The 27722-nt window shown below is 39.2% G+C and overlaps 1 protein-coding gene and 1 long non-coding RNA gene across 2 annotated transcripts in view; one reads left to right on the top strand and one right to left on the bottom strand.

Moving 5' to 3' along the window:
- LOC102141690 (uncharacterized) overlaps positions 1-24703 on the top strand; it is a 58282-nt gene extending 33579 nt beyond the window's left edge. Inside the window, exons 4-5 of the long non-coding RNA XR_001487714.4 lie at positions 10590-10672; positions 24565-24703. This is a non-coding gene — a long non-coding RNA (uncharacterized lncRNA). The remainder of the gene's footprint in view (positions 1-10589; positions 10673-24564) is intronic.
- The window catches only part of PHEX (phosphate regulating endopeptidase X-linked), a 231379-nt gene that overhangs the window by 36737 nt on the left and 166920 nt on the right, over positions 1-27722 (bottom strand). Inside the window, exons 15-16 of the mRNA XM_005593167.5 lie at positions 23193-23251; positions 281-335 (exon numbers count right to left, since the gene is read on the bottom strand). Of these exons, the coding sequence (XP_005593224.1) occupies positions 281-335; positions 23193-23251 (114 nt within the window). The remainder of the gene's footprint in view (positions 1-280; positions 336-23192; positions 23252-27722) is intronic.

Raw genomic sequence — 27722 nt, 5'->3', positions numbered from 1 at the left:
AACAATCCTTCAATGTCCAAATACTGGTAGTATGAGTTAATGGGTAAGAGAATAAATGCATAAAAATGAAAGCCACCTATGTGTAAGTTGGCCTTCCTGTCCAGTCATACACCCTGGTAATAAGGATCAGAAAACAAATACCCAAAAAGAGTACAGCCGACCCATGCCAGATTCCATGGCATCTTTCTGCTGAATAACCACTGACTTTGTTTCTTCTGTCCTCTACCAAAGCAACATGTTCTTCCTAATTGGTAACTGGTTTCTTTACTCATTTACTCACCGAGGATATTCTGTTCCCCAAAAGAAAGGCTTCTGGAGCTCTCCTGCTGGAAATCCTATGAGAAAGAAAAAATGTTAAGAGATATAGAGAGAGTGATTCAATGATGAGTACCCGGTTCTAGCTATAACTTTGAGGTTTCAAAGACCCATCTCAAAGGCACTCCTCCTGGCACTGGGAGCACTCTAAGAGACCTAGCTGTCTCAATGATATCAATTCAACTGAGTTTGAAATAAGTGTATTAAATGGTTTCAGGGAAACTATTTTGCACTGGTACACTATTGGCAACGTCCAGCCTGCTGTGAGCTGGGCTCCTTCATACATGGCATGCTAATGAGGCTTCAGGCTTTCCAGCAGCTTTGCCTGATACAGAAAGGGCTGGCTCTGTGGGTGTGCAACCTGTGTAGTCACACAGGCCCCACACAGAGAAGGGTTCTGCACTTAATGTAATCCTCTCCTGCCAGTGTCTTGAAATTCATAACTATTTTATCTTTGAACTTGTATTTTTTTAGTGGAGCCTGAGAAGACAATGGAACATGTGTGTGTGAGCAGAGAAAATGTGCACAATATGTGTCTGCTGTTCCTAGGAGCCCCATTTTCACACAGCATTCACAATGCCCCAGGAGCACAGGACTCCATCAGGCCCACAGTGCGTAGGAGTTTAGTGAGATGCCAAACAAATACAAGGTAAATATGATACATCTAGAACTGAGTAAGCTCTGATAGGCCTAAGAGGCCATACTTTTCATTCGAACCAGAATTTGCTTCCATGACCAAAAGAAGGTAGTGGCATTCTAAGAAACATGAATGTCCAAGGAATCCTGTCATAACCTTTCTTATACCTGTTACTTCCCTGTATTGGCCAAACACCTACACTGAAAATGATGACATAAAAGGACAGAGAAAGGGTGAATTATATGGTTTGGCTGTGTCCCCACTCAAATCTCACCTTGAATTGTAATAATCCCCATGTGTCAAGGGTGGGGCCAGGTGGAGATAACTGAATCATGGGAGTGGTTTCCCCCATACTGTTCTCATGGTAGTGAATAAGTCTCATGAGATCCAGTAGTTTTATATAGGGGAGTTCCCCTGCACAAGTTCTCTTGCCTGCCGCCATGTAAGACATGACTTTGCTCCTCTTTTATCTTCCACAATAATTGTGAGGCCTCTTCAGCCATGTGGAACTGTAAGTCCATTAAACATCTTTCCTTTATAAATTACCCAGTCTCAGGTATGTCTTTATTAGCAGTGGGAGAACAGACTTATACAATAACCTATAGTTTCTTTTCCTTTTAGTCCTTCCTTACTCATCAGTAAACCAAAGGTAGAGAGTATTGGTAGAATGAACATGTATTAAGAAGTGAAATAAAAAGTTGAGTTTTGTTCAGCATTTCCTCCATGCTGGTAAGAACAAAACACATATGCACAAACAAGCTACAAAATACAAACTGTGTAATTTTGGTGATTCCACGTACAAGTTAAATGCTTTTATGTTTGCATTTAAAACTGACATTGCACAATATTGAGATGAAAAGTAACACTCATGCTAATGACTTACATCTTTAATTTTTCTTATAATAGCATTGAATAGCAAATAAAACAATACCATGACAAGTTGAAAGAGAAAAGCCATGAAAGATAGGGCAAGGCTTTATATTTTAGCACCCTCAATTGCATTTTTTCCTGCTTTTGGAACAAGAGGCCCCACATTTTTATTTTGCACTGGGCTTCCCAAATTATGTACCTGACATTGAGTGCAGATGAGTGAGAGACATGCTTTGCTTTGGCCTTGCAACTCACCACTAAATTTTGCACCCTGGGTTGATCCTAGGAACTGTACTTACAAGTCATCACAGCTGATAGAGCAAAGAATCATGACCAGAGAGAGAGAGAGAAGCCTTCTATAGTGTCCTTCACTGCTCCAGAGCAACTGTTCTAGGCCCTATGAGACTGAAAGCTCTTTTATAAGTCAAAATGTTCTTCCTCCCTCTTCTTTTTTTCTCTCTCTCCGCCATTTTCTCTCTCTCCTCCAAACTTTTTTTCTCTCTCTCTATTTCTCCACACATGAGGAGAAACGAGGACAGGAAAGCAAAGTCCTTAATTTAGAAGGGAAATGGTGGTTCTATATAACCCTCATATATATTCTTTATATTTTATTAATAATATCATAGTTTGTGATTTCAAGGTGCAAAAGCCTTATTGCAAAACAGGGATTGTTCCGGCTACTAGTGCTCTGCCATTTTCACATAAAGGAAAATGCATCTAATATTATTTTGAAGCAGCAACATCATAATAATATTCATAATTTCTACATTTCCTTAAATATTTTTGGCATATTTACATCAATATTGCATCCTCTTTTTTTTTTTGGTGATTACTTTTAGTAAGTCATTCTGACTCAGATATATATACATATGCAAATATATATTACATATAAATGCAAATCACAGTGTTTATATGAAAACTCAGTTTCACATAATAAATCATCAAAAAGCAATGATATTTCCTAATAAGAACAATGATCATAAACCAATGTGATTTCATTATTAAATCATTATGGCTTATCCTGCCTGGTAATGTGCTCAGCTGGAAGCATTTACATCCATTGCCAACCTCTTTACAGGAAAACATCTGACACCTGCATGAGCCACTTTTTCTGTCACTTTTGCTGTTAGAAGCCCCAGACTCAAGAGCTGAAGCCATCACATCACTCTGTTCAGCTGTATCTGCTGAGCTTGTTGGGGCCAAGGAACCCAATACTGATAAACAGAAGAATCTGATGCCCTTAGGCATGTTTTGCTGAAGTGAATGGATTAATAGTGTAAGCTGCATTTTTGGAGACGTCAACCAGCTAGAGTGATAGATGGAATCCCTACAGGGTCAACTCAATATCTTATCTCATAAAGTGGATAAGATGTATTTAGCAAAGGTGGAAGTGAAAAATAAGTAGAAAGGAAATTCCTTTTCTCTGCCTTTTTAATAGGTTTTTATGTTTTCTTCATATCCATTTCCTTTTTTTTTTTTTTTTTTTTTAGCATTTCAACACCACCTCGCCACCTGTTTCACACTTTTAAAGTTCTTTTTCTATCAGTGTACTTATGAGAGTCATTCCTCACAATGTAAATGTCTCTGTGGAGGTGAGGGAGGAGAGAGAGGGAGGAGAGGGCGGGAGAGGAAGGAGAGAGACATTTAATTAGTGGTTGGCAAAAGTTAATAAAGGTCATATTGGCCAAAGTGTAGGAAGCATGTTAATGGGAGTGTAGGTTGTTGCAAGCATTTTGGAGATCAATTTAGTCATCTCTTAATGCTTTAAATGCCATTAAAAAAAATGAGTAACTATGTGGTGATATGGAAAAAGCTCTAAGAAATATTCAGTGAAAAACAGCATTCAGTACAGTGTATGGAGTTATTTTGTGTAATGTATGCAAAAGAGTCAGCATCCATACATACAGCTATGACACCTGTATTGAAAAGGCAAATGTATTCCAAGGAAATTGATACATTGGGGGAAAATTTGAACATAACTCCAATTTCACATTTGCTTATCCACAGGAAATGCTAGAAAAAAGCAGAAAACTGCACCCAAATGGACTGAGCCATATAGGAATACACAAAATGCACACACGCACACACCTCAACATGACCAACTGCCTCAGTTCACCACGTGGGGTAGGAGCCACACTCACCACATCTGATGTTAAACCAACTTACCTTCCAATTTCATATAACTACTCCTTCCGCCGCTACCCAAAAACTCACAGGGGACAACCCCTCCAATACCAACTTACACAAGCAAACTTCTGGTCTTTTCAAGGGAAGGTGCCATATTTACTGTAGCATTTGTGTATTTACCCATTTAACATGTATAAAACCGCGCTATCATCTGTATTGGGCTCCCAGCTTTTGTTTTTAATGTGTCACTGATAAAGTTTTTAACTGTTGTGCCCCAACCTCATTTTTCTCATAAGCCCTGTGGCCTTTTAGTACATACTTTTGCATAGCACAGTGGTGTTTAAGAACACATATGTTACGTTATAGAACTGACTGTATCCACACATGTATGTCTGTACATACAGACATGCCTGCCAGTGGTTTTCAAATTTTATGATGCATCAGATTCACCGGAGGGCTTGTTAAACTACAGATTGCTGGGCCCCACCCTCAGTTTATGAGTCAGTAAGTCTAGGGTAGGGCTAAGAATTTGTATCTAACAAGTTCCCAGGTGATGCAGATGCTACTGGTCTGGGTGCCACAGTGAAAACCACTGCCCAATCACTTGCACAAGGGCACTACAGAGTTCATTGCTGCATGGCTTGTAGTTGAGAAGTGTGCAACAAGCTAAATGTCCAAATAAGAGGGCAATTAATTATGGTATAACCCTATTGTGAACTGCTATGCAGTGAGTGAAAAGAAAGAGGTAGGTCTTAACATTCCAGCATGGGAAATAACCCCCAAGACATGTTGTTGGCATAAAGCAAGGTACAGATATAGATATATAAATACCATTTATTTTCTTACGTAACTATCCTACCAGTGTGAGCATATACATGTATTGTGCGTATATGTGTATACATATGTAAATTCTTTAAAAGTCATAAAATACATATCAAAGTGATCACAGTGGTTACCTTTTGAAGAAAATCAGGATTTGGGGTGGTGGCTGATAAAAAGGGCTCTACACATAAATGTCATGTTTTAAATTTGATTATCCAAAGATAATCGGCTTGTGTAATTAAAATTAATTCTTTTAGAAATAAGTGTGTGTGTACACAGGGGCCTGTCGGGGGTTGGGGGGCTGGGGGAGTGATAGCATTAGGAGAAATACCTAATGTAAATGACAAGTTGATGGGTGCAGCAAACCAACATGGCACATGTATACCTATGTAACAAACCTGCAGGTTGTGCACATGTACCCTAGAACTTAAAGTATAATAAATATACATAAATGAAATAAAATACCCCCTGGATTTTCAAGCCTTAGTATGAAAAAAGAATATAAAACATCTCTTTAATAATTTTTGTATATTGATTACATATTAGAATGAAAATATTTTGGATATATTCAGTTAAATAAAATATATTGCTAAAATTAAATAAATTTGAGAATTAGTTTTGTTTAGATCTTGCTTTTAAGAGTGACAATGTCAAGTTAATTTAGTTAATAGAGTAATTTCATACGATGACAACAGTATTATAAAAAAACCTCCTGTTTCTTATTTTAGTTATTTGTTTTCTTATTTACGTATTTTCATGGAAATTGTACCCAAAAAACTAATATATTCTTATCATACATTTCAAGACTTACTTTAATAATTATTACACAGAGGTAGATTTCATCAAATAGATACACAGTATGTTATGTAACAATTATTAAAATTTATTTTAGCATCTCAAAAAAAAAGTATGTGTGTATTATAGAAAATTCTTCTAAAGGCTATTGAAAAACAGTTAACTAAGCTTACATAGTATTATTTTGTTCTTGCATTTGTTAACACCAGCAAATTCCACTCCTATTTCAGGCAAAAATACAAATTGTGGTTATACCATTTCAGTGATTAAAATTCTGACAAAAGAAAATATTGCTCTTTGTAATAACCTAATTATTTATTTATCTATCAGTAATAGTGTCTCTTTCAAATCTGCACCTGGGAAAGCCACAAGAACCTGCTTTTGGTTTTCTACTGGGGTCAACCTCTCATTTTTACTGGTGTTTCTCATTACAATTCTCCTATCAGTAAATGTGGAGTAACCTAGTTGGAGCTTAGCAAAATGCTGATCATAAAAGACAGAGTGCTTTTGTTTAGGACACAATTGCCAAAGAACCAATCGCATTCACTGGGTGATTACCCCAGGTTCAACTATTTGACTTTTATAGTCATAAATCATACGCCGACGGTAGCTACAGCTTTCCCAGAAAAGTTAAATACCTCAATGTGTCTGGGTTTCAGTACACATTATTGTCAGCTGCATTAATTAGAGTTTTTTTGGTACAAACAAGTATAGAGAAGAAAACAAATGTAGCCCATTATTCCACAGCTCAGATGTCAATAAAACAAATAAATAAATATACTCAGGCCTAGCAAATTCACACTGGATAGAAGGACATGGAAAAAAAGGAATAATCTTCCTTTTGCCCTACCCCTCTTTTCCCCTAACCTAGAACCTACTTTCCGCCACTATCTGTATGGCTCGCTTCAGGTATGTAGGCTAAGATCATCTTTTCATTAACGCCTTCCCTAGTGCTTTTTTAAGGGGCAGGATGTTATCCTACCCACTTTCTTGCTTTGTAACTCATCATAACACTTAACCACCATCTAAGATACTTTACATTTGACTTACTTTGTATGCATTTTCTGTCTTTCCCCGACTAGAATGCAAGTTCCATGACAAAAGGGATTTTTATTTTTTACTATTCTTTAATGGTGATATCTTCAGAGCTAGAACAATACCTGGTTCATGGTAAGCACTCAATAAATACTTGAATGAACTGATATTGTATCTTGTGAAACTCAGACGGATGACTGGGGTTGAAGCATTACCTACCATTATGAGTACATCTTGTTAGCCAAAGTTTAAAACCGTACATGATACTATTAGTAGTACCAATGTATTACTTCTCGAATTTTCCACATTCAGTACCAGATCTGAGATACATTCCATTATTCAAGTTCTGGTTTTCATTTTCTTTCTAGATGAAAGAATTTGTTGGTTCCACTCTCTTGCTGTCATGGCAGAACTAGTGTAGTTTTGAGATCAGCACATTTTTCCAATAAACTTTCAATCACAATACAGATATTAACAAGCTAAAAAGTCCTGCCCAGTTTTATGCAAATTCCATCAATCCTGTATCCTCTTAGCCCTCTCAGCTGACCCCCAATAAAAGTGGAATATTCTTCCTTTTTATGTTTGTGATATATGCTGAAAAGAGAAAATTAGACAAAATATTGATCCAAGGCCTTTGGCCTGGAGAATATTGAACTAATTTAATCCATTTTCCCTACATTCATTGTTGCTTTCACTTTACTGCAGCATTAAATTTAAGTTCCATATTCATAAGTGTATGGTTCAGAAAAGTTATGCAGAAAATATTTTTAAAACATTACCTTTCAAAATTTTATGTTATTTGGAGGTTTTTTTTTTTTTTAGTATTAACCCTTACAATTGCTGATGACGTTAGACAACTGTGAACCAGACTCAGACATCTTTTCCTGTTATTTCCATGTTTGGTCAGATTTTACAAAATAGGAAGCCTCCAACTTTCATTGCCAGGTCTTCAGAAACCCAGACCATGTGCTTTTTCCCTTTCTCTATAGCAAACTTTTTTAAGTATAGTAACACAATGCAAGACAACTTGAACTCATCTACCTTTAGGAGCATTTCATTCTTAAATTCAACATCTCTTTTGACTCCTCTGAAAGAATTAGCATTACTGATTTTTTTCATTTAGGATCCCTCCAGCAGCCTCTGGGACAGAAGTGACAGAGCCAGCGGCAAATGACAAAGTAAATTAAGTCCAAAAAAAGGTGACCAAGGGAAAATTCCAAAGGAAAATTAAATGGACTTGAGGATGTGTGGACCAGCATACACATTCAGCTGTTTATTGAACTAAATCTGTTTCCATATTTGCCGTAGCTGCTTTCTCCAGAAATATACTTGGGTTTTTCATTAAGTGTGTACCTGTGTCTGTTTTCTTTCAGTGCGGATGTTTGTGATAGTTTTGTTAAGGGGTGGACTATGTCAATACATTCTATTGCATTATTAGTTTTGTCAAACAATGGGATATTTGGTTGTTTGCGTGGATTTTTTGATGTATTAATGTGGCTTTAGCACAAGTTGTGACAGTTATTTTTTTTCAAAAGCCTTAAGTGTGTGCTTGTATTACTAAACTACTCTATGTATTAGTCCACATTTCAGAGCTACTGCTGATATATCATCTTATCTACATTATTGTACTTCTTGGTAAAATTCACTTGTAGTTACCTTCTGCTCACTTCTTTATTTTACTTGTCCTGTGCAATAGCGTCCACTTCACTAAGTGAATATATTTTATGATCCTAATTTTGGAGTGTCAGTCTATTTAGATCCCATTATAAAAACTATTGGGAATAGTAGGGTTTGGTTATGATGATGCAATTTCTATGCATAACCATTGACTACTAACATTTACTGAGCACCTATGATGTTCCAAGCCACATGGGCAAGCTTTGAACATACAAATGTCCTCAAAGAACCTACAATCTAGTGGGGGAGAAAGGATACCACTAGACAAATAATCCTATTTTGCAAGACCTAAAGAGGAAGGTAAACCTATACCAAGCTTTCTAAAGTATGCTTTTTAATTGAAATATGTTTTAAACTCAGTAGATAAAAGAAATACCGGAGGCCCGGCACGGTGGCTCAAGCCTGTAATCCCAGCACTTTGGGAGGCCGAGGCGGGTGGATCACGAGGTCAGGAGATCGAGACCATCCTGGCTAACATGGTGAAACCCCGTCTCTACTAAAAATACAAAAAACTAGCCGGGCGAGGTGGCGGGCGCCTGTAGTCCCAGCTACTCGGAGGCTGAGGCGGGAGAATGGCGTGAACCCGGGAGGTGGAGCTTGCAGTGAGCCGAGATCGCTCCACTGCACTCCAGCCTGGGCGACACAGCGAGACTCCGTCACAAAAAAAAAAAAAAAAAAAAAAAAAAAATACCGGATATGTGGGAGTAGATGTGCAGAAATGTTTTGAGAGGGAGTTATTTATTCGCATGTCTAGCTAATGGGTGATAGATGTGGTTTGTATGATTATTTGGGGTTTGGAGTAGGAATGGTTTAGGAAACTGGTGCTCAAATCTTGGTCTGCAGACCAGCAGCATCAGCATCACGAGGGCACTCCTTAGAGATGCAAATGTTTGCACCCCCACCTCCCCAGACCTACTGAATAGCACTTCAGGCCATTCTGGTACATGCTAAAGTTGGGACCCATTGGTTTATATCAGGGTAAGTACAGTATTCTCAACCCCAAATGCACATCACCTGGGGAATTTTGTTTGTTTGTTTGTTTGTTTTAATATCTATGTCCAAGCCCCTGCCTCAAACCTATTAAGTCACAATCTCTGGGATGGAACCCTGAACATAAGCATTTTTTAAAAGCTCCCCAGGTAATTGGACTATGCAAACAGGTTCAGAACTGTTGATTTAGGAAAAATAAGGAATTTTGTATGTTTAAGTGATCTATAAATCGGCCCTCCTGTCATCAACACCATGCATGTAACAATGTAACATATGATTACTTTTATTACAGTTTTGCACACTGTACTTTCAAAACTGAAACTTTACATGCCTTATACATTATGACTCCCCGTAAAGAACAAGAAGAGTTTAAATTGCACCTGCTTTAGAAAATCCAGGATGAATGCTTACTCTAAGAATGAATGTTACATCTTATTCAGGATTAGTTCTTGTAATCAGATAAGCTGGACACCATTCTAGAATCTGATGCCATCAGTCAGGACATGGAAATTGCTGCAATTACAAAGCACTTTTGGTTATGGTTTTTGCTGTAAAATGATTTCATTGTCATCACTGCTAAGATTAATCATGGATTTTTTTTCAAGTTGGCATCTTGCAGTAGTTTGGTGAATGCCAACCTTCCCCTTTCCAGAAAGTATCAAGTTCTAACAGCTGTGACTCCTGTCAAGGGATTCAGCAAGATGCCTTAGCCATCTGCTGGCTTCCTGCAGGTAACCTCCTGCCACCACATCTATCAGCATAGAGCTGACAAGCAGAAAGCAGCTTCTGAAATCTGCCCTCCATCTTGAAACCTTCTCTGCTGGCCCTTCTATTCTTTTTCTGCCATAATTACCTTTAGGCTGCAATGAAGAGAGCCTTCCTTCACCCCTGCCACCCTTTACCAGGGTGACCAACCGTCCCTATCTAGCTGGGACAGAAGGGGCTCCTGGGATGCAAGACTTTCTGTGCTAAAACTGGGATGGTCCCAGGCAAACCAGAAGTTAGTCACCACACCTTTACCCAACAAGTCTGACCTCTTCTGCCTTTGCTGCATTTTTATAGCTCAGTGGTTCTCAATCTTTGGCATCTTGCAGAAGTTTGGTAGTTAAGATCTTGTTAAAGCATAAATTGCTGGGCCCAAATCCCAGAGTCTCCGATTCAGTAGGTAGGGCCAGATAATGCCCATCTATCACAAGGGATGCTGATGATCCAGGGACCGCACTTTGAAAACCACTGCTATAGTTCAACATCTGGCAAAGAAAACACTAATTTCCTTCCACTATGAAGCTCAGTGTCTCATATTCTACTTATATTCCAACAGGTCTTCTCATTTATTGATTGCTGTACTAAGTATTTGAAACTGACACTAGCAGCAGGGATATTCAGCCCAGTCCTGGGAGCATGGTAGGTACTCGGCAAATGCTTATGTGGGTTCACTGAACGGTATCTGGTTATGCAATAATAGTCTCAAGAATGAAATGTGACTAACATTTTCCCCCATATCAATTAGACAAAAAACTAAGTCTCTCTATTCATTTCCTCCAACAGTATCTTTAAGATGCAACTCATTAAAGGTTAAACCATCTCATCTGTTGTTAGTGGTAATACAAATTTGTACCGCTTTCTTGAGAGAAGTTGGGTAAGACGCATTTCAAAACCCTCAAATGGGACACACCATTTGACACAGGAAATCCTCCACTTCTAGGAATTTACTCTAAAGAAATGGTCTCAGTTTTATACAAAAAGTCACAAAACTTATCAATACAGAGGGTTAACAATAGGGAAACAGCCGAAATGTCCATTAGGAAGTAATTAAATAAGGTGTTTTCTCAGTTGAACACTACACTCAATGACTTAGAAGAATATGCAATAAATGGAAAAAAATATTCATGTTACAATGTTCAGTGGGGAAAAAGTAGTACTATTGGATGAGTCCATAGTTAAACCGTAAAACATTTGTAGATAAATGTACATTTCAGTGGTATTCAACAAAAGTATTAACCATGACTATCTTTAAATGATATTAACTTTTTAAATTTTTTTAGTTCAGCTAAAATTTTTCTAGATTTTCTACAATAATTATGAACTACTTTTGTAATAAGGGTAAAAGACAATTTATTTTTTAAAGAGAAGACAAATGAGATTGTGACCATCAAGGTCAATCAATGAGATTTCTCCCTGACATCCTGTCTCCTGTTCCCATGGCTGGTTTTTAGGTTCCTATGCTCACCTCACCCTGGCTTACTTACATCCAGGCAGTTGCCAGTGAGTGCCCCACTCACACCCTGTCTTTAATCAGGGTGACTCTGATAATCATTTCATGCTTTCCTACTACCAGCCCTGCAGCCAACCTGCCCAGTGCAGTGTGTCTGAAAACGGCATTTAGAAATACCCTACAAGTGGCAAATTGCATCCTTACAGGCATTGGTTCTGGGACTTACCATGGTAACAGGAATCCCATGGGACTGCAGAGCTTTCCAGATGAGGCTACCTTTGTCCTCCCGTGATACTACCCAGAACACCATTCTCAGAAGCCTCCTTGGTTAGGCTTCAGAAACTGGGGGGCTGTATCAGGACCTCCAAATTCCTCAACTAGACCAGGACAAGAATGCCTTAAAATAGGTGTAGCAGGGCTGGGCATAGTGGCTCATGCCTGCAATCCCAGAACTTTGGGAGGCCGAGGCAGGTGGATCACTTGAGGTCAAGAGTTTGAGACCAACCTGGCCAACATGGCAAAATTCTGTCTCTACTAAAAATATATATTTTTAAAAAATAGCCAGACATGGTGGTGAGCGCCTGTAGTCCCAGCTACTCAGGAGGCTGAGGCAGGGGAATCGCTTGAACCCAGGAGGCAGAGGTTGCAGTGAGCCAAGATCGCGCCATTGCACTCCAGCCTGGGTGACAGAGTGAGACTCCGTCACAAAAACAAAAACAAGTTGTAGCGGGTGTTCCACAACCTTGCTAAGTGCATCATCTGCCAATTTCGCAAACTACTCGAAGTTTGTTCATGACTTCACTTAACAAAACTTGTAAAATCTCAGTGTAAATTTTGGAAAGTAAAGCCTTTTAGGGGAGTATATCTAAATACTCCTTTTAAGCTAGCTTATGGAATAACCCCTCCTCCACTCTTCCCATAAGCTAAAGACCCAAGGAGATCACAGGCTTAGCCAAAAAGCTTGCAGAGAACAGCCCTCTTAGAAGAGGCAATAATGAACTGCTCGATGCCACTGCCCTTTTGGACATGAAATCAGTAGGACTTGGGGACCATCTGAACTTCTCACTCTCACCTCCTGGCTGCCCTACATTCTATAATATCTTGTTTCCATACCAGAAGAGAAACAATCCCCCAACTAGTGAAAGAGCAGCATGGGTGAGGGGATGATATAATAATGATTATTCTAACACATTTATATCTTACCCTTAACCTTTTCAGAGTGTGTTCATGTATATCATCTCATAGCTATTTTTTATTTTATTTATTTATTTATTTATTTTTTTGAGACAGAGTCTCATTCTGTCACCCAGATTGGAGTACGGTGGCACGATCTCAGCTCACTGCAACCTCCGCCCTTAGGTTCAAGTGATTCTCATGCCTCAGCCTCCCGAGTAGCTGGGATTACAGGCACTGGCCACCATGCTCAGCTAACGTTCGTATTTTTAGTAGAGACAGGGTTTCACCACATTGGCCAGGCTGGTCTTGAACTCCTGGCCTCAAGTGATCCACCCACCTCAGCCTCCCAAAGTGCTGGGATTACAGGTGTGAGCCACTACACCCAGCCTATCGCATGACTGTAATTCTCACATTTCCTATCCAGTTTTGAACAGTGTAGTGTGACGATAAACAGGATGCAATCAGATAAGCTGGGTTATACTCCCAGTTCTGCAATGTGCTAGTTGTGCAGTCTTTTGCAAGTTACATCACCTCTCTGAGCTTCAGTTTCTTCTTCTGTAAAATGAGCCCATAATGCCAAGTTTATAGAACTACTGTGAAGATTAGAGATAACATACATTAAAGTACCTGGCAAAATGCTTGGCATATTAATGGTTTCTCAGCAAAGTGTAGCTGCACAGAACAGTTATAATCTCTATTTGATGGAAGTCTTGTAAAGCCCTAGTGGAAAGGTTAGAAAATTACAGTAGTCCCCTGCCTTGTCCTTGGGGGATATGTTCCAAGACCCCTGGTGGACACCTGAAACCTCAGATAGTACCAAACCAATACACACACGTACACAATGCACAAATTTATTTTTCCTCCGCAACTTCATGTATCGAAGATTTGTTCTTACTGTAGATCTTTGCAACCTCAGTATATGATTTCTTTTAAAATTTCCTTAAGTGGAGAACTTTCACCTTCGCACTGAAAGGAAGCTTCTCTTTGGCATACCTGAATTGCCAGCATCACTACTCTTATGCTTTGGGGTCATTATTAAGTAACATAAGGGTTACTTGGGCACAAGCACTGTGACAGTTGATCTGATAACTGAGACAGCTACTAAATGACTAACAGGCAAGTAGCATATACAGCATGGATACACTGGACAAAGAGATGATTCACGTCCCAGACGGCACAGAGCTGGACAGCAAGAGATTTCATCATGCTACTCAGAATGGCACACAGTTTAAAACTTACAAACTGTTTACTTCTGGCATTTTCTACTGAATATTTTCAGAACTTGGTTGCCCCTAGGTAACTGAAACAATGAAAAGCAAAACCATGGATAAGGGAGGATCACTGTGCTATCTGCATTATCATTATGCAGTTATTTGAGAATCATCTCCTAGAATTTGATTTATCCACTTCCTACTCCTCCTCACCCCTGTCATTGCCTAAGTTTAGGCCCTCCCCGTCCTTCTCTTGAGTCATTTGCAAAACTCCTAACTGGTCTTAGTGGCTGCAATCTGTCCCTCTCCAGGCCATGATCTCTAATATTAGGATTAAGGAAGTTGATATGGTTTGGCTGTGTTCCCACCCAAATCTCATCTTGAATTGTAGCTCCCATAATTCCCACATGTTGTGGGAGGGACCCAGTGGGAGGTAATTAAATCATGGGGGCAGGTTGTTCCCATGCTGTTCTCATGATAGTGAATAAGTCTCATGAGATCTGATGGTTTTATAAATGGGAGTTCCCCTGCATACACTCTCTTGCCTGCCACCATGTAAGACATGCCTTTGCTGCTCCTTCTCCTTCCACCATAATTGTGAGGCCTCCCAGCTATGTGGAACTGTGAGTCCATTAAACCTCTTTCCTTTATAAATTACCCAGTCTTGGGTATGTCTTTATTAGCAGTGTGAAAACAGACTAATACAGAAGTAAAACTTAAGTTATTTGTGCCCCCCTCCCCCGACAAAAACTATACTAGCTCTCTCTGGCCCATTCTTTGACACGACCCACAAAGCCTTCCTTCCGCATATCATCTCCCATTATTCCCTTTGCTGTCTCTTCCACCAGTGTAAGCTGTGCCCCAGCATTTGTGGCCATCTCACAGCCTGTTCTGTGCTATGTTCAGCCATGTCTGCTGCCTTTGCATCAAACAACAGTGCTTCTTCCTGAATGCCCTAATCTCACTTCTCTGCCCAGAGAAATTTCTTTTTCTTTCCAAAGTCCACTCAAACATCAGTTTCATTGGAAATCCAATCTTGACTCCCCAAGGCTTAACTGCCCCTCCACTGTGGCTCCCAGAATGCATTGCACACCCTTCTGTTGCACACTCACCATGATGTCCTCTAAATGACCTGGTAACAAGTGTCTCTCTCCCAGCTCCTCAAAAGCAAGGACTAATAGCTAATGTTTATTGAGTGCCTACTATGAACCATACTCTATGCCAAGCATTATATTCATATATATACACATATATAAAATAGTAGTAACCATCCTATAGGGTTAAGATTAAATGATATTATATATAATATTAACATATAGAAGTTATATATAATTTAATATATACTTATATATTACATATTGATATATATTATATATTATATTATATATTATATGTATAATTTATAATATATAAATGTATATTAATATTAGATATAATTAACATATATTATTATATATTATTATATATTGTATATCTAATATTAGATTATAAAATGTCATACTAGATAACATTAGATATTATATATATAGTATCATTTAATCTTCACAACAACCCTATAGGATGGTTACTACTATTATCGCCATTTTACTGATAATTAAACTGAAGCTTAAAGATGTTAAGTAACTTGCCCAAGGTTGCAAGTTATTAGTGGCCAAGCCAAGATTCAAAATCAAACTGTCATACTTCAGAGCTCACACTCTTAACCACTACACCACACAATGTTATATATCCTCCTACCAAACTCAGTTAGCACCTGGGCATGCTCTAATAGCTTTATTAGTTACCTCTTGCTGTGTAACAAATCATGACATTGTTGCTATCTCCCCATCTCTCTGGGTCAGGAATTTGGAAACAGCTTATTTGGGTGGTTCTGTATCAGTGTCTCGGAGGTTGCAGCTAAGATGTCAGCCTGGGCCACAGTCATCTGAAGGCTTGGCTGTCCTGGGGATCTACTTCCAAGATGATGCACTCACATGGTGCTCCTAATGGGCAGGGGGCCCCAGTTCCTTCACATGTGGACCTCTCTGTGAGCTCCCTGAGTGCCCTCACAATGTGGTGGTTGACTTCCTCCAGAGTGAACAATCCAAAAAACATGACCCAGCCTCAGAAGCCGTAGTCCAGAATTTCCCATAGCATCCTATTAGTTACCGTGGTAAGCCTTACTCAGTGTGGCAGGGGACTGACTGGACAGGGGCATGAATACCAGGAAGTGAAAATCACTGGGGCCTTATCAAGTGAAAAAGTGGAAAAAAATTACTAAGAATGCTCTGAGTGTCAGGATCTCTTTTAGGTAATGAGAAATTTGGATGAGGTGACCACTAAGTTTCTTTCTAGCTCTAAAAACAATGGAAGATTACTCTCAAATTCTATATATGAGCCTTATTTTCCCATGTCCCCAAATGCAACATCAAGTGGATTCAAAGATTTAATTTCATTACATTCCAAGAGAAGCCACAGGTGAGTATTTGCTAACTTAGCTTTTACTTTATGGTTTCAGGTAGAGCCAATGAAGTATGAGAAATTCTCCCAGTTTGAAACACAGTTATATCCTTAACAGCAAAACAAATCTATGTTTGATTTCCAGATTAGTTCCATAATTCGATGCCAGCATAAGCCCAGCCTCTGGACAAAGGCTTATCTTCTTTAGCAGAATATCTGTGATTAAACTGAGGGAAAAAAATCCCTTGTGTATAACAGCAAAGATAATAAAATCATTGGTTTTAGCCCTTAGGCCATGCTTGTTTTCAAGCCAAGATCTTATCTGTTTAAAATACTTCTTTAACTTGATTTGAGATGTATGAAAATACAAACTAAATACTTAAATGAGGTGCTTTTCAAATATTCATTGATATTGAATACTTAACATGAATTTTCTTCTAAAGATCAATCTATGTGAGTAGAAATGAAAACCAAATATGAGCTGTTCACTCTTCCCACCACTACCACTACCTGAATAGATCCAAAGAACCATGGAAGCTGAGTCAGAACATTCCTCAATGGCACACTGGAGCCCATTCTCTCAAAGCATGCTACTCTACAGGCTGGCAAACTGCAGCCTTGCCACCTGTTTTGTAAATAAAGTTTTACTGGAACACAGCCAGGCTCATTGGTTTATGAATTGTCCATGGCTGCCATGGCAGAGTTGAGAAATTACAACAAAGACAGTATGGCTTGCAAAGCCAAAAATATTACTATCTGGCAATTTACAGAAAAAGTTTGCCAGTCCCTGGTCTATACCTCTAGAGACTTAGCCTGAGGCAACCTATTATTAGCTCAAGATGTCCATGCATACCATATGCTGTTCCAAACATTTTTATGGAGAAAAGGAGCAGTCTTCCCATTTATTTTGCGGTGTCTCTTAACATACAGTAAAAGCATAAAGTTTTGTTGTTGTTAAAGACAGGATCTTGCTCTGTCACCCAGGCTGGAGTACAGTGTCATAATCATAGCTCACTGCAGTCTCAAACCCCTAGGCTCAAGCAGTCCTCCCACCTTAGCCTCCAGAGTAGCTGGGACTACAAGCGCATGCCACCATACCCGGCTAATTTTTTGTTGTTTTTTTGTAGACACAGGGTCTTGCTATATTGCCCAGGCTAGTCTCGAACTCCTGGGTTAAAGCAATCCCCCCACCTTGGCCTCCCAAAGTGCTGGGATTACAAGCGTGAGCCACCATACCCAGCCAGACATAAATCTTAATGATAGAACACAGTGAGTTTTTACTCTTGTATCACCTGTGTAACCACCTCTGAGATCAAGATAAAGAATGTGTCACACACCTCCTCTCAGTCAATACCCCCAACAAAGGTAGTCATTATTTTACTTCTGTCATATAGATTTATTTGCCTGTGCCTGAACTTTATACACATGGAACAGAACAGTATTTAGTCTTACACCTGGCTTCTTTTACTCAGCATTTAGTCAGTGGCATGCATACATATTATAATATGGAACAGTTCATTTTTTCATGGCTGTATAAGATTCAATTATAAGAATATACCACAACTTATTTACCTCTTCTGTTGATGGACCCTAGGTTTTTTCCAGGTTTTTGCTGTTATGAATAAAGCTGCTCTGGTCACTCCTGTACATGTTTTTTGGTAGGCATACAGATCTGCTTATTTTATTGGGAGTGGAATTTCTGGGTAATAGGAGATATCAACAAACTGTCAAACACTTTTCCAAATTGGTTGTGCCTTATTAATATTCAAAAATGTTGTTTGAATATATATCTTTTTTTTTTTTTTTTTTTGAGACAGAGTCTTACTCTGTCGCCCAGGGTGGAGTGCAGTGGCGCAATCTTGGCTCACTGAAACCTCTGCCTTTTAGGTTCAAGTGATTCTCCTGCTTCAGCCTCCTGAGCCTGGTTAATTTTTATATTTTAATAGAGATGAGGTTTCATCATGTTGGCCAGGCTGGTCTCAAACCCCCAACCTCAGGTGATCCACCTGTGTCAGCCTCCCAAAGTGTTGAGATTACAGGCGTGAGCCACCATGCCCGGCCTAAGATCTCTTGAGGGCAAAAGTTTGAAATAATCCCCCCTGCCAATCTTTATATTTTGCTGTTTGTCCTGTGACACAATGGTTATCGCAGGGATTCCTGGCATGCCAGGTTTAGATATACAAGCCCTGAGCTTGGCAATGTGCTGGCACTTTACAAATTCATCTCATTAAATCCTCCCCTAAACCCTATGGGCTAGATAGCCTCAACATGTGGCAGACAGGACAATAGGGGTCTGGAAGGATAAAAACCTTGACTAAGGCCATACAAACTAGATCTCCGATTGATGTTCTTACCTTGCCCCTCTGAAAAGCAGCGAGATCAGTGTCACAGTTATCACAAAGTTAGGGTTAAGCACCAACCATCTCAGATCTTTGTTTTCCTCTTTAACCACCTTATTCAAATATAATTAAATTTGATGACAGCTACTGAGTATAACTCCTTGTACAGCAGATTTAAATCATTATAATTTCACACTATGCTCCATGTCTAGAGATGTTGCTACCCAGCTTGACAAGGGAAGAAAAATAAGAAGTTGTAACCACCCTGTAAAAATCTAACATTGAAAGATGGCCACAAATCATAGGGTTCCACACAAAGGCATGGATTTGAAAAACAAAAAAACAAAAAACTACAGGTTTTTCTATTTTCTACTCAAGTCTGTATTGCATGCAGAAGCAGATTTAAGTGGCATAAATCAGAAAGTGATAATGGGAACTGAATGAAATTGTCATAAATCACGTTACTAAGTATAGTTACATGTTAGATGTAAAACCCAATTAAACAGATGGCCACATGCTGTCAGAATCAGCCCCTAATCAATAAAGATGTTCATTTTAGAGAATCACCTCAATTTTTCACTTCTTCAGTGAAGCAAAAAGAAGGCAGTTGTAGGGTGGGGGAAGTCCCAGGAAACCCAGTGGGGAAATGTGTAAGAAGAAACTCCACCTGTCTTAATTTGTAGTCCGGAAAATCAGAAAGGAGAGAGGGGAAAATAAAACTCCCCCAAAGGATTCCTTGTCATCTTGCCTGAGAATATAATTTACAATGAGAGCAAGCACTGGTCATTGGGAAAACAGAAACAGCTTGAATCTCTTAATTAAAATACTGTTTCAAATTGTTCATGTTGAAAACCCCTCTGCCCATGAGCTTTCATGAAACCACTGGTTTACCCTGAAATGGCTTCTTCCTCAGCAAACCTCTGATAGGATTAGCCCTTCGCAGGCAAGAAAAAGGCTGAGCAGGGGCGAACCCTGGAGATGGAACTATTATTAGACACACTTAAGTACCCTAAGGAGTAGTAAGCCTTCAGTGACATTTTAAAGTGGATGCGGAAACATTGGCTTTTCTTGCATAAGAGCTGATCTCTTACACTCGCTAGACTGGTGAAAATTAAGTCTACCAATGCCAAGAGTTGATGAAAATGAGGAACAACAGAAACACTTCTGTATTTTGGAACACCAGCTTTGGAAAACATTTAATGTTATCTGGTAGATAACTTCTTCCTATCAGCCAATAATTCCATTCCTGGGTGTATACGCTCAGACACTTGTTTCAAGAGACAGTCACAAGAATATGCAGAGCAGCACTGTTCATAAGCAAAAACCTCGGTGTGGGGACACATAGGCTGGACAATAAACAATTTGGGGGTATAGTCATGAAATATTATACAGCAGTGAACATGAAAACAGCCTACTATCACATGCTACACGGACAAATCCTAAAAACATATTGACTGAAAAAACACAGTTGTTTAAGATTGCATACAGTAAGATACCATTTTTACTATACTAAGAAACAAGTAAAAATAAACTACATATTGTTTAGGGATACCTATATAATTAAAGTTTTATTTTAAAAAACAAAAAAAATGATAAACCCTCAAATGAGAAGACTGTTACCTCTGTGGTTAGTGGGAGGGATGGTTCCTGATTGGGTGAGGGCGTCATAGGCACATATTAATTTTGTCATGTTTTCATATATTCTTTATAACTTATATGTGCCAAAATGCTACATATGTTCTTTCACATGTACCAAATATTAGGCAATAAAACGTTTTTAAGTGAATAAACGATTTCTATTTCCCAAGAGAATATTGTAAATGTGATTATAATTAATAATATATTAAATTATAAGTATTAGTTATAATTAATAACTCAAATATCATAAGTTCCCATATAACACATGCAATTTAGTTCTCAAGTTGGCATTTAGGACCTTAAGAAAGCAATGGTAGCTTAGTGATAATGAATATTTATATAGTAAGAAGTGACATTCAAAATATTTAACAACTTACTTGGTTATGTAAATTAACGTATAAATAAAAAAATCCCACCATCTGCTTGTCTGTCTTCTTTCTGTTCATTTCTCTCTCAGACCCAAGTCGGGCAGAGACTGCTATTCCTAACAGTGGCCACACGATGGCGGCTCTAAGAAGATGTGCCAGCTAGTAGTGGGCAGCCACAGCCTTCGGGCTGTCCCCTCTGACCAGAGTCCTGTAGGAACAACGGCCAGTATGGAGGACCCACGGCAGACTGGCTGACTGGCCAGAGGGAAGGCAGGATGCCTCCTTGAGGAGGTGGCCTGGCCTTTGAATAAAGATTTGAAGGCAATGGGAGCATAAACCAGGCAGGTCACTTGGGGAAGTTTTCCAAGAGAAAGCGAACCCCCGGTATAAATATCCCCAGAGCAGAGCGTGTCAGATGTGCTCTACAAACACGAAGGAGGCCAGTGTGGCTGGAACAGGAGGAGGGAGGAAGAGGGAGAGTGGCAGGAGTTACGGGCAGAAAGATAACAGACCTTAAGGCCATTATAAATAATTTGGTTCTTTCTCTGAGTGAGATGGGATGTTGATAAAAGCTTTTGAGCAAAGAACTGACATGATATGATTGTAAAAAGTCTTAAAATTGCTACAATATTATATTTAGAATAGACTGAAGGGGGGTAAGAACAAAGCAGGGAAGCCAATGAAGAATCTATTCCCATGATCCAGGTGGGAGATAGTAGTGGTATGAACAAGGGTGGTAAATTCCATCCCCTGCATTCAACACCATAGAAATGTGATTAAAACCATGAGATTAGATGTTATCACCAAGCAAGTGAGCAAAGATGGAGAAAAGAGAACAGAAAAGGTGCAAGGACTGAGCTTTGGGGCATGCCATCATTAAGAGATATAGGAGATGAGGAGAAACCAGCAAGGATTTCAGCAGGAGTTGCCCACCTTCCCCAAGACAGGCCACCACCAACCAGAATTTCATGTTTGTCATTCTCATGAATGTCTTTACACTTACACTGCAAATGGATGGACCGCCAAACAATGTGTAGAATTGTTCTGCATGAATTTCAACTTTATTTGTATCATATATCATACTTGATATATTTTCCCAAGTTGTATTTTTCTGCACAACCTAATACTTGTGAAATTCATCCATGTTAATATATATTGCTCATTTTTCACTGCTTTATGGTATTCCTTTGTGTGAATATGCCACATTTGACTCACCTTCCTGCAGAGGAATACGTAGGTTATTTTGCTTTTTCTAGTATTATAAATACTGTTATGAGCATTTTCGCTTGGGCTTCTTTATGCCTTGTGCAGGAGTTCTCTAGGGTAACTGTTCCCAAACTTTAGCATATATTACAATCACTTGCAGGTTTTATGGCACCAGATTTCTGAGCTCCACATCCAAAGTTTGATCAACAGATCTAAGGTGGGGCCTGGGAATTTGCATTTCTAACAAGATCCCCCATGATGCTATTACTGCAGGTCCAAGGACCACATTTCAAGAATCACAGCACTAGAGCACATTCCAGGAGCACAGGTCATGGTCACAGGTATGCATGGACATCTGCAGCTTTTTGAGATATTGTCAAATTGCCCTGCAAAGTGGATGAGCCAATCTATCTTGCCACCAGCAATGAGTGTGTGTCCTTATTGCCAAGGCTGGATGCTGTCAGACTTTTTATTTGTGCCAAACAGATCTTAATAATGTTTTAAGGCCAGGTGCAGTGGCTCACGCCTCTAATCCCAACACTTTGGAAGGCCAAGGTGGACAGATCACTTGAGGCCAGGAGTTTGAGACTAGCCTAGCAAACATGGCAAAACCCCATCTCTACTAAAAATACAAATAAAAAAAAATTTAGCTGGACGTGGTGGTGCACACCTGTACTCCCAGCTACTCAGGAGGCTGAGGCACAAGAATAACTTGAACCTGGGAGGCAGAGGTTGCAGTGAGCCAAGATCACACCACTGAACTCCAGCCTAGGTGACAGAGGGAGACTCTGTCTTGAAAAAATAATAAAAATAATAATTTTTAAAATTTATCATGGTATTTTTAATTACATATACCTGATACATGTAAGTAGAAAACCTCAAGACATAACTTCCTAGCATTAATAACAACATTTCCAAGCTTCTTTCTTACATACAGATCGTCCTCTCAGGTTCTACAATCTGCTCAGTTACCTGCTGTTTTCCCCACCAATCCTAGGAACGAACAAAATGGTATGGACAAAATCAGTAAGGCCATTATGAGAGGAAAGTGGAAACTTGCTCCTTTTCATGGCAAACTTCATTATGGTTTAATCTGGTTTACTGTAGTTGATTTTTTTTCAATCAATGGTGACATAAAGCTTTAAAAAAAAAACTAGTAAGGTGAAGAGAGTGAGGAAAATTTGGCATATGGGTAGGAAAACAACCTTCCTTCACCAGCATACCCTGCCACTTTTGGGGGAAATAAGGAATGCCTTACCCTCCATCATAGTCACGGAAAAGTTCCTTCCATTTTATACCAGATTACCAAGGAGACAAGGAACCAGTACTTACGGATCTGGTTGGTGGATGCACTGTAGAAGGCATTGACGGTCGTTGGATTTGTAAACCACCTGTAGAAAAAGAAACAAATGCCAGAGAGTAATCATCATTATACAGGCAGGAGGGAAGCAAAGACAAACACAGCATGGCTGGGTTTATTAGCAGATAACCACGGAACAATGGGGATGTTGGACATGAGGGGAAATTATTCCCTCAGTTTAGGGTGACTGTACTGCTCAATGAACAATCTCATCCTGAATTGAACACGGCTCAATGAGAATATATTAACAAGCACAGTTATTTATTGTTACTAACTTAACAGAATAAAAAAGTCAGCATACCAGTGCTTTTGAAAAAGTTTTTTTTTTTTTTTTTATTATACTTTAAGTTCTAGGGTACGTGTGCATAACGTGCAGGTTTGTTACATATGTATACTTGTCCCATGTTGGTGTGCTGCACCCATCAACTCATCAGCACCCATCAATTCATCATTTACATCAGGTATAACTCCCAATGCAATCCTTCCCCCCTCCCCCCGCCGTGATAGGCCCTGGTGTGTGATGTTCCCCTTCCCCAGTCCAAGTGATCTCATTGTTCAGTTCCCACCTATGAGTGAGAACATGCGGTGTTTGGTTTTCTGTTCTTGCAATAGTTTGCTGAGAATGATGGTTTCCAGCTGCATCCATGTCCCTACAAAGGACACAAACTCATCCTTTTTTATGGCTGCATAGTATTCCATGGTGTATTTGTGCCACATTTTCTTAATCCAGTCTGTCACTGATGGAAAAAGTTTTAATGAGAAATTCTAGAATCTAAAGGGCGCTCCCTGAAATGGAAACACAGCAAGTATATATTTGCCAGACCCTATTCAATGGGTTGAATGGACAACTGTGTTTCTATGCTGCATCACCTCTGGCCTGTCCTTTAAAAAGTTCTGGATTGGTGACAGCACAGAGGTTCATTTAAAGAAAGATGAATAAAGTCCAACTACGCTACCCAGAGGGTCTGCCTGCTCCAGTGGAAAGTGTACTGCCTCTATCACTAACTAGCTGAATTGTGTGGGAAGAGTCACCTACCTTCCTGGGCTTTAGTTTTAGCTATAAAATTAAGGCATTGCATTAGGACATCTTAAGGATCCCTTCTATCTAAGAGGAGTCTACACCCAAATCTTAAATGCACAATAGGTTACTTGGATCAGCAGCCAGCAAATTTTTTTCTGTAAAGGGTGAGATCATAAATATTTTAGGCTTTACAGGCAAAGAGGCAAAATCAAGGATATTATGTAGGTACTTAAGAGCAAATTGTCCACAAATTTTATTGATGAAATTCAAAAAATAATAATAGTAATCAAGTACAATTATTTCTTTTTTTTTCTTTCTTTCAGAGACAGGGTTTCGGCATGTTGGCCAGGCTGGTCTCAAATTCCGGACCTCAAGTGATCCGCCCACTTCAGCCTCCCAAAGTGCTGGAATTATAGGCGTGAGCCACCATGCCCAGCTGAGTACAATTATTTCTACTACAGGCCTATCAATGAAAATAATGGAATTGTTTTGGGGTGAGATAACATTTTGCTTAATTGGGGTTCTAAGTTATGCTTATCCAATTTGCAGGTTCCTCAAAAAACTAAAAATGGAGCTACTATATGATCCAGCAGCCCCACTGCTGGGTACATACCCAAAGAAAGAAAATAACTGATGAGATATCTGCACTCCCATGTTTGTTGCAGCACCGTTTGCAATAGCTAAGATTTGGAATTAACCTAAGTGTCCACCAACAGGTGAATGGATAAAGAAAATATGGTACATATACACAATGGAGTACTATTCAGCCAGAAAAAAGAATGAGAGCCTGTCATTTGCAACACATGGATGGAACTGGAGATCATTATGTTAAGTGAAATAAGCCAGGCACAGAAAGACAAACATTGCATGTTCTCACGTATTTGTGGGATCTAAAAACCAAAACAATTGAAATCATGGAGATAGAGAGTAGAAGCATGGTTACCAGAGGCTGGGAAGGGCGGTAGGGGAATCGGGGAGAAGTGGGGATGGGTAATGGGTACAAAAAATATATAGTTAGAAAGAATGAATAAGATCTAGTATTTGATAGCACAACAGGGTGACTATAGTCAATAATAACTGTACATTTTAAAATAACAAAAATAATATAAGTGGATGTTTGTAACACAAAGGATAAATGCTTGAGGGGATAGATACTCCCATTTTCCATGATGTGATTATGCATTGCAGGCCTGTATCAAAATATCTCATATACCCCATAAATATTTACAACTACTACCTACCACCAAAAATTATTTTAATTAAAAAACAAAAACAAAAACAAAAAACCAAATGAAGTTAGGGCTTCCCCATCATCAAACCAACTGCAAACATTTATCTCTAAAAATTATTCTTAGCTCACGGGCCATACAAAAACAGGCAGCAGGTGAGATTTAGCCCACAGGCATAGTGGCCAACCCCTGACTTAGATGGTTGTAAGTTTCAGTGACTGCTTGTTATGATTAAAACCAAGCAATTCATCTTAAGCTAAATTACTAAAAATAAACTCATAAGCCCAGCAGTGGTATGCAAATATAGTTCCAGCTACTTGGGAGGCTGAGGCAGGAGGACTGCCTGAGCCCAGAAGTTCGAGTCTAAAAAAATAAAAAAGGAAAGAAAGAAAAAAATATGTGTATAAATCTCTTTCTAGAACAATTGTTTTACTCATTTATCTCTAATAAAATAATTATGTAAGACTAACAAATTAATTTATGTCAGGTTAATATGAAACTAATGTGAAATCCAATTGTTGACACTAGTTGATAAACTCATACCTTCTCCCCAACTATAAAGAAGTCTAAGAATATGTCATTCTGTTTTCATTGTCCTTATTATTAGCTAACATTCACTGAGCACTTACTATGTCCTAAGCACCTTCTATTCATCAGTTTTTCCCCACGGCAACATAGGAATTATTAGCCCATTTCACAGATGAGGATAATGAGACTTAGGAGCATTATGTACTTGTACAAGGCCTGGTCTGTCTGACTTCAAATCAGTTCTCCTAAGCATGATATTATACTGTAGACATTACTGGAAATCAAGAAAGAGTGCCTCCTCTCTTTTAAAAACCGAAACCTAGACATATTTCCATAAAATGCATATTCTTTTCCTTCAAATTTAGGGTATTTCAATGAAGCCCTAGTGTTTAACATAAACTTGCTGGTTGGCCTACTTTCCTGAGGAAACAGTAAACGGGAAAGCACCTCTATTGACCTAACTTGGCTACCTGTAGTAGGTAAAGTTATGGCCAAGTCCTAATCCCTGGATCCTGTGAACATGTTACATCACATAGTAAGAAGGACTTTACAGGTGTAATTAAGCTTAAGGACCGTAAAATAGAAAGATTATCCTGGATTATTCAGGTAGGCTAAATCCAAGCACAAGCCCTTAAAGCAGACAACCTTGTTTGGCTGGAATCAGAGAGATGCAACAGAGGAGGAAGTCGGAGGAGCCACTGCAGAGCAGGAAGGCAGGGATAGTCCGGGGTGAGAAGGATTTGACACTCTGCTGGCTCTAAGATGTAGGGGCAATGTATGAGGACTGGATAAAGCCTTCTGAGAACAAAGAGTAGCTTCCAGGCAATAGCCAGCAAGGAAGTAAAGACCTTACCCCTACAACCAGAAAGAACTGGATTCTGCCAACAACCTGAATCCCCTTGGAAGGGGATGCTTCCCAGAGCCTCCCCATAAAAGCCCAGCCGGCTGACACTCTTAATTTCAGCCTTATGAAATCCAAAGCAAAGAAACAACCAAGCTACCCCAGACTTCTGATCTAGAGAACTGTGAGATAATAAATCTGCGTTGTTTTAAGCTGTTAAGGTTTTAGGAGTTTGTTACAGTAGCAATAGGAAACTAATACACTATCCTAAGAACCCAACATTTCTAAGTCAAAAGGGGAAAATCCAGGTGGGTGCCTTGGCTTCTAAATAGCACTGGACTGAATCATAATATATACAAAAGATAATGTGTATTCCTAGAGCTTGTCCCTTCTCTTTTTGTTCTTCCCAACTCCCCTCTCTTTAAAATAACAAACTTTTAAAACATTCAGGTAAGGGCTATGCAGGGAAAAGTTTCCTAACTGCTGGTAGACAAAGGTAGACAAAGCAAACCAAACAACCAATCTCTGAAATGAGAACTTAATGGGGCTTCTGAAGCTTCAACAAGAATAACGAAAACATCTTATTTCAGACACATGATCTTACCATTCCTGAGCTCCCAGGGCTCTTATTGACTCTAGGGCACATTTGGAGCCTTGATAATACCCAGAGCTGATATTAAGCAGCTGCACCAGTAGATCCTACCAGTTGTTGATGCTGTTATTTCTCCTATTTGTTCAGGGCCCATGCCAAACCAGCTGTTAAGCATTTTGTATATCTCCCGTATTACATCCAAGTTTATTATATATTTAGTTTTACTATTCTCTAATGTAAGGCTACATGTGCTAGTTTTAATATGTGTTTGTGAACTTTTTTACACTCCTC

Source organism: Macaca fascicularis, chromosome X (assembly GCF_037993035.2).
Source record: "Macaca fascicularis isolate 582-1 chromosome X, T2T-MFA8v1.1".
Taxonomy (NCBI): domain Eukaryota; kingdom Metazoa; phylum Chordata; class Mammalia; order Primates; family Cercopithecidae; genus Macaca; species Macaca fascicularis.
The sequence above is the reverse complement of the archived record's forward strand: the minus strand, read 5'-3'. Positions and strand labels throughout refer to the sequence as shown.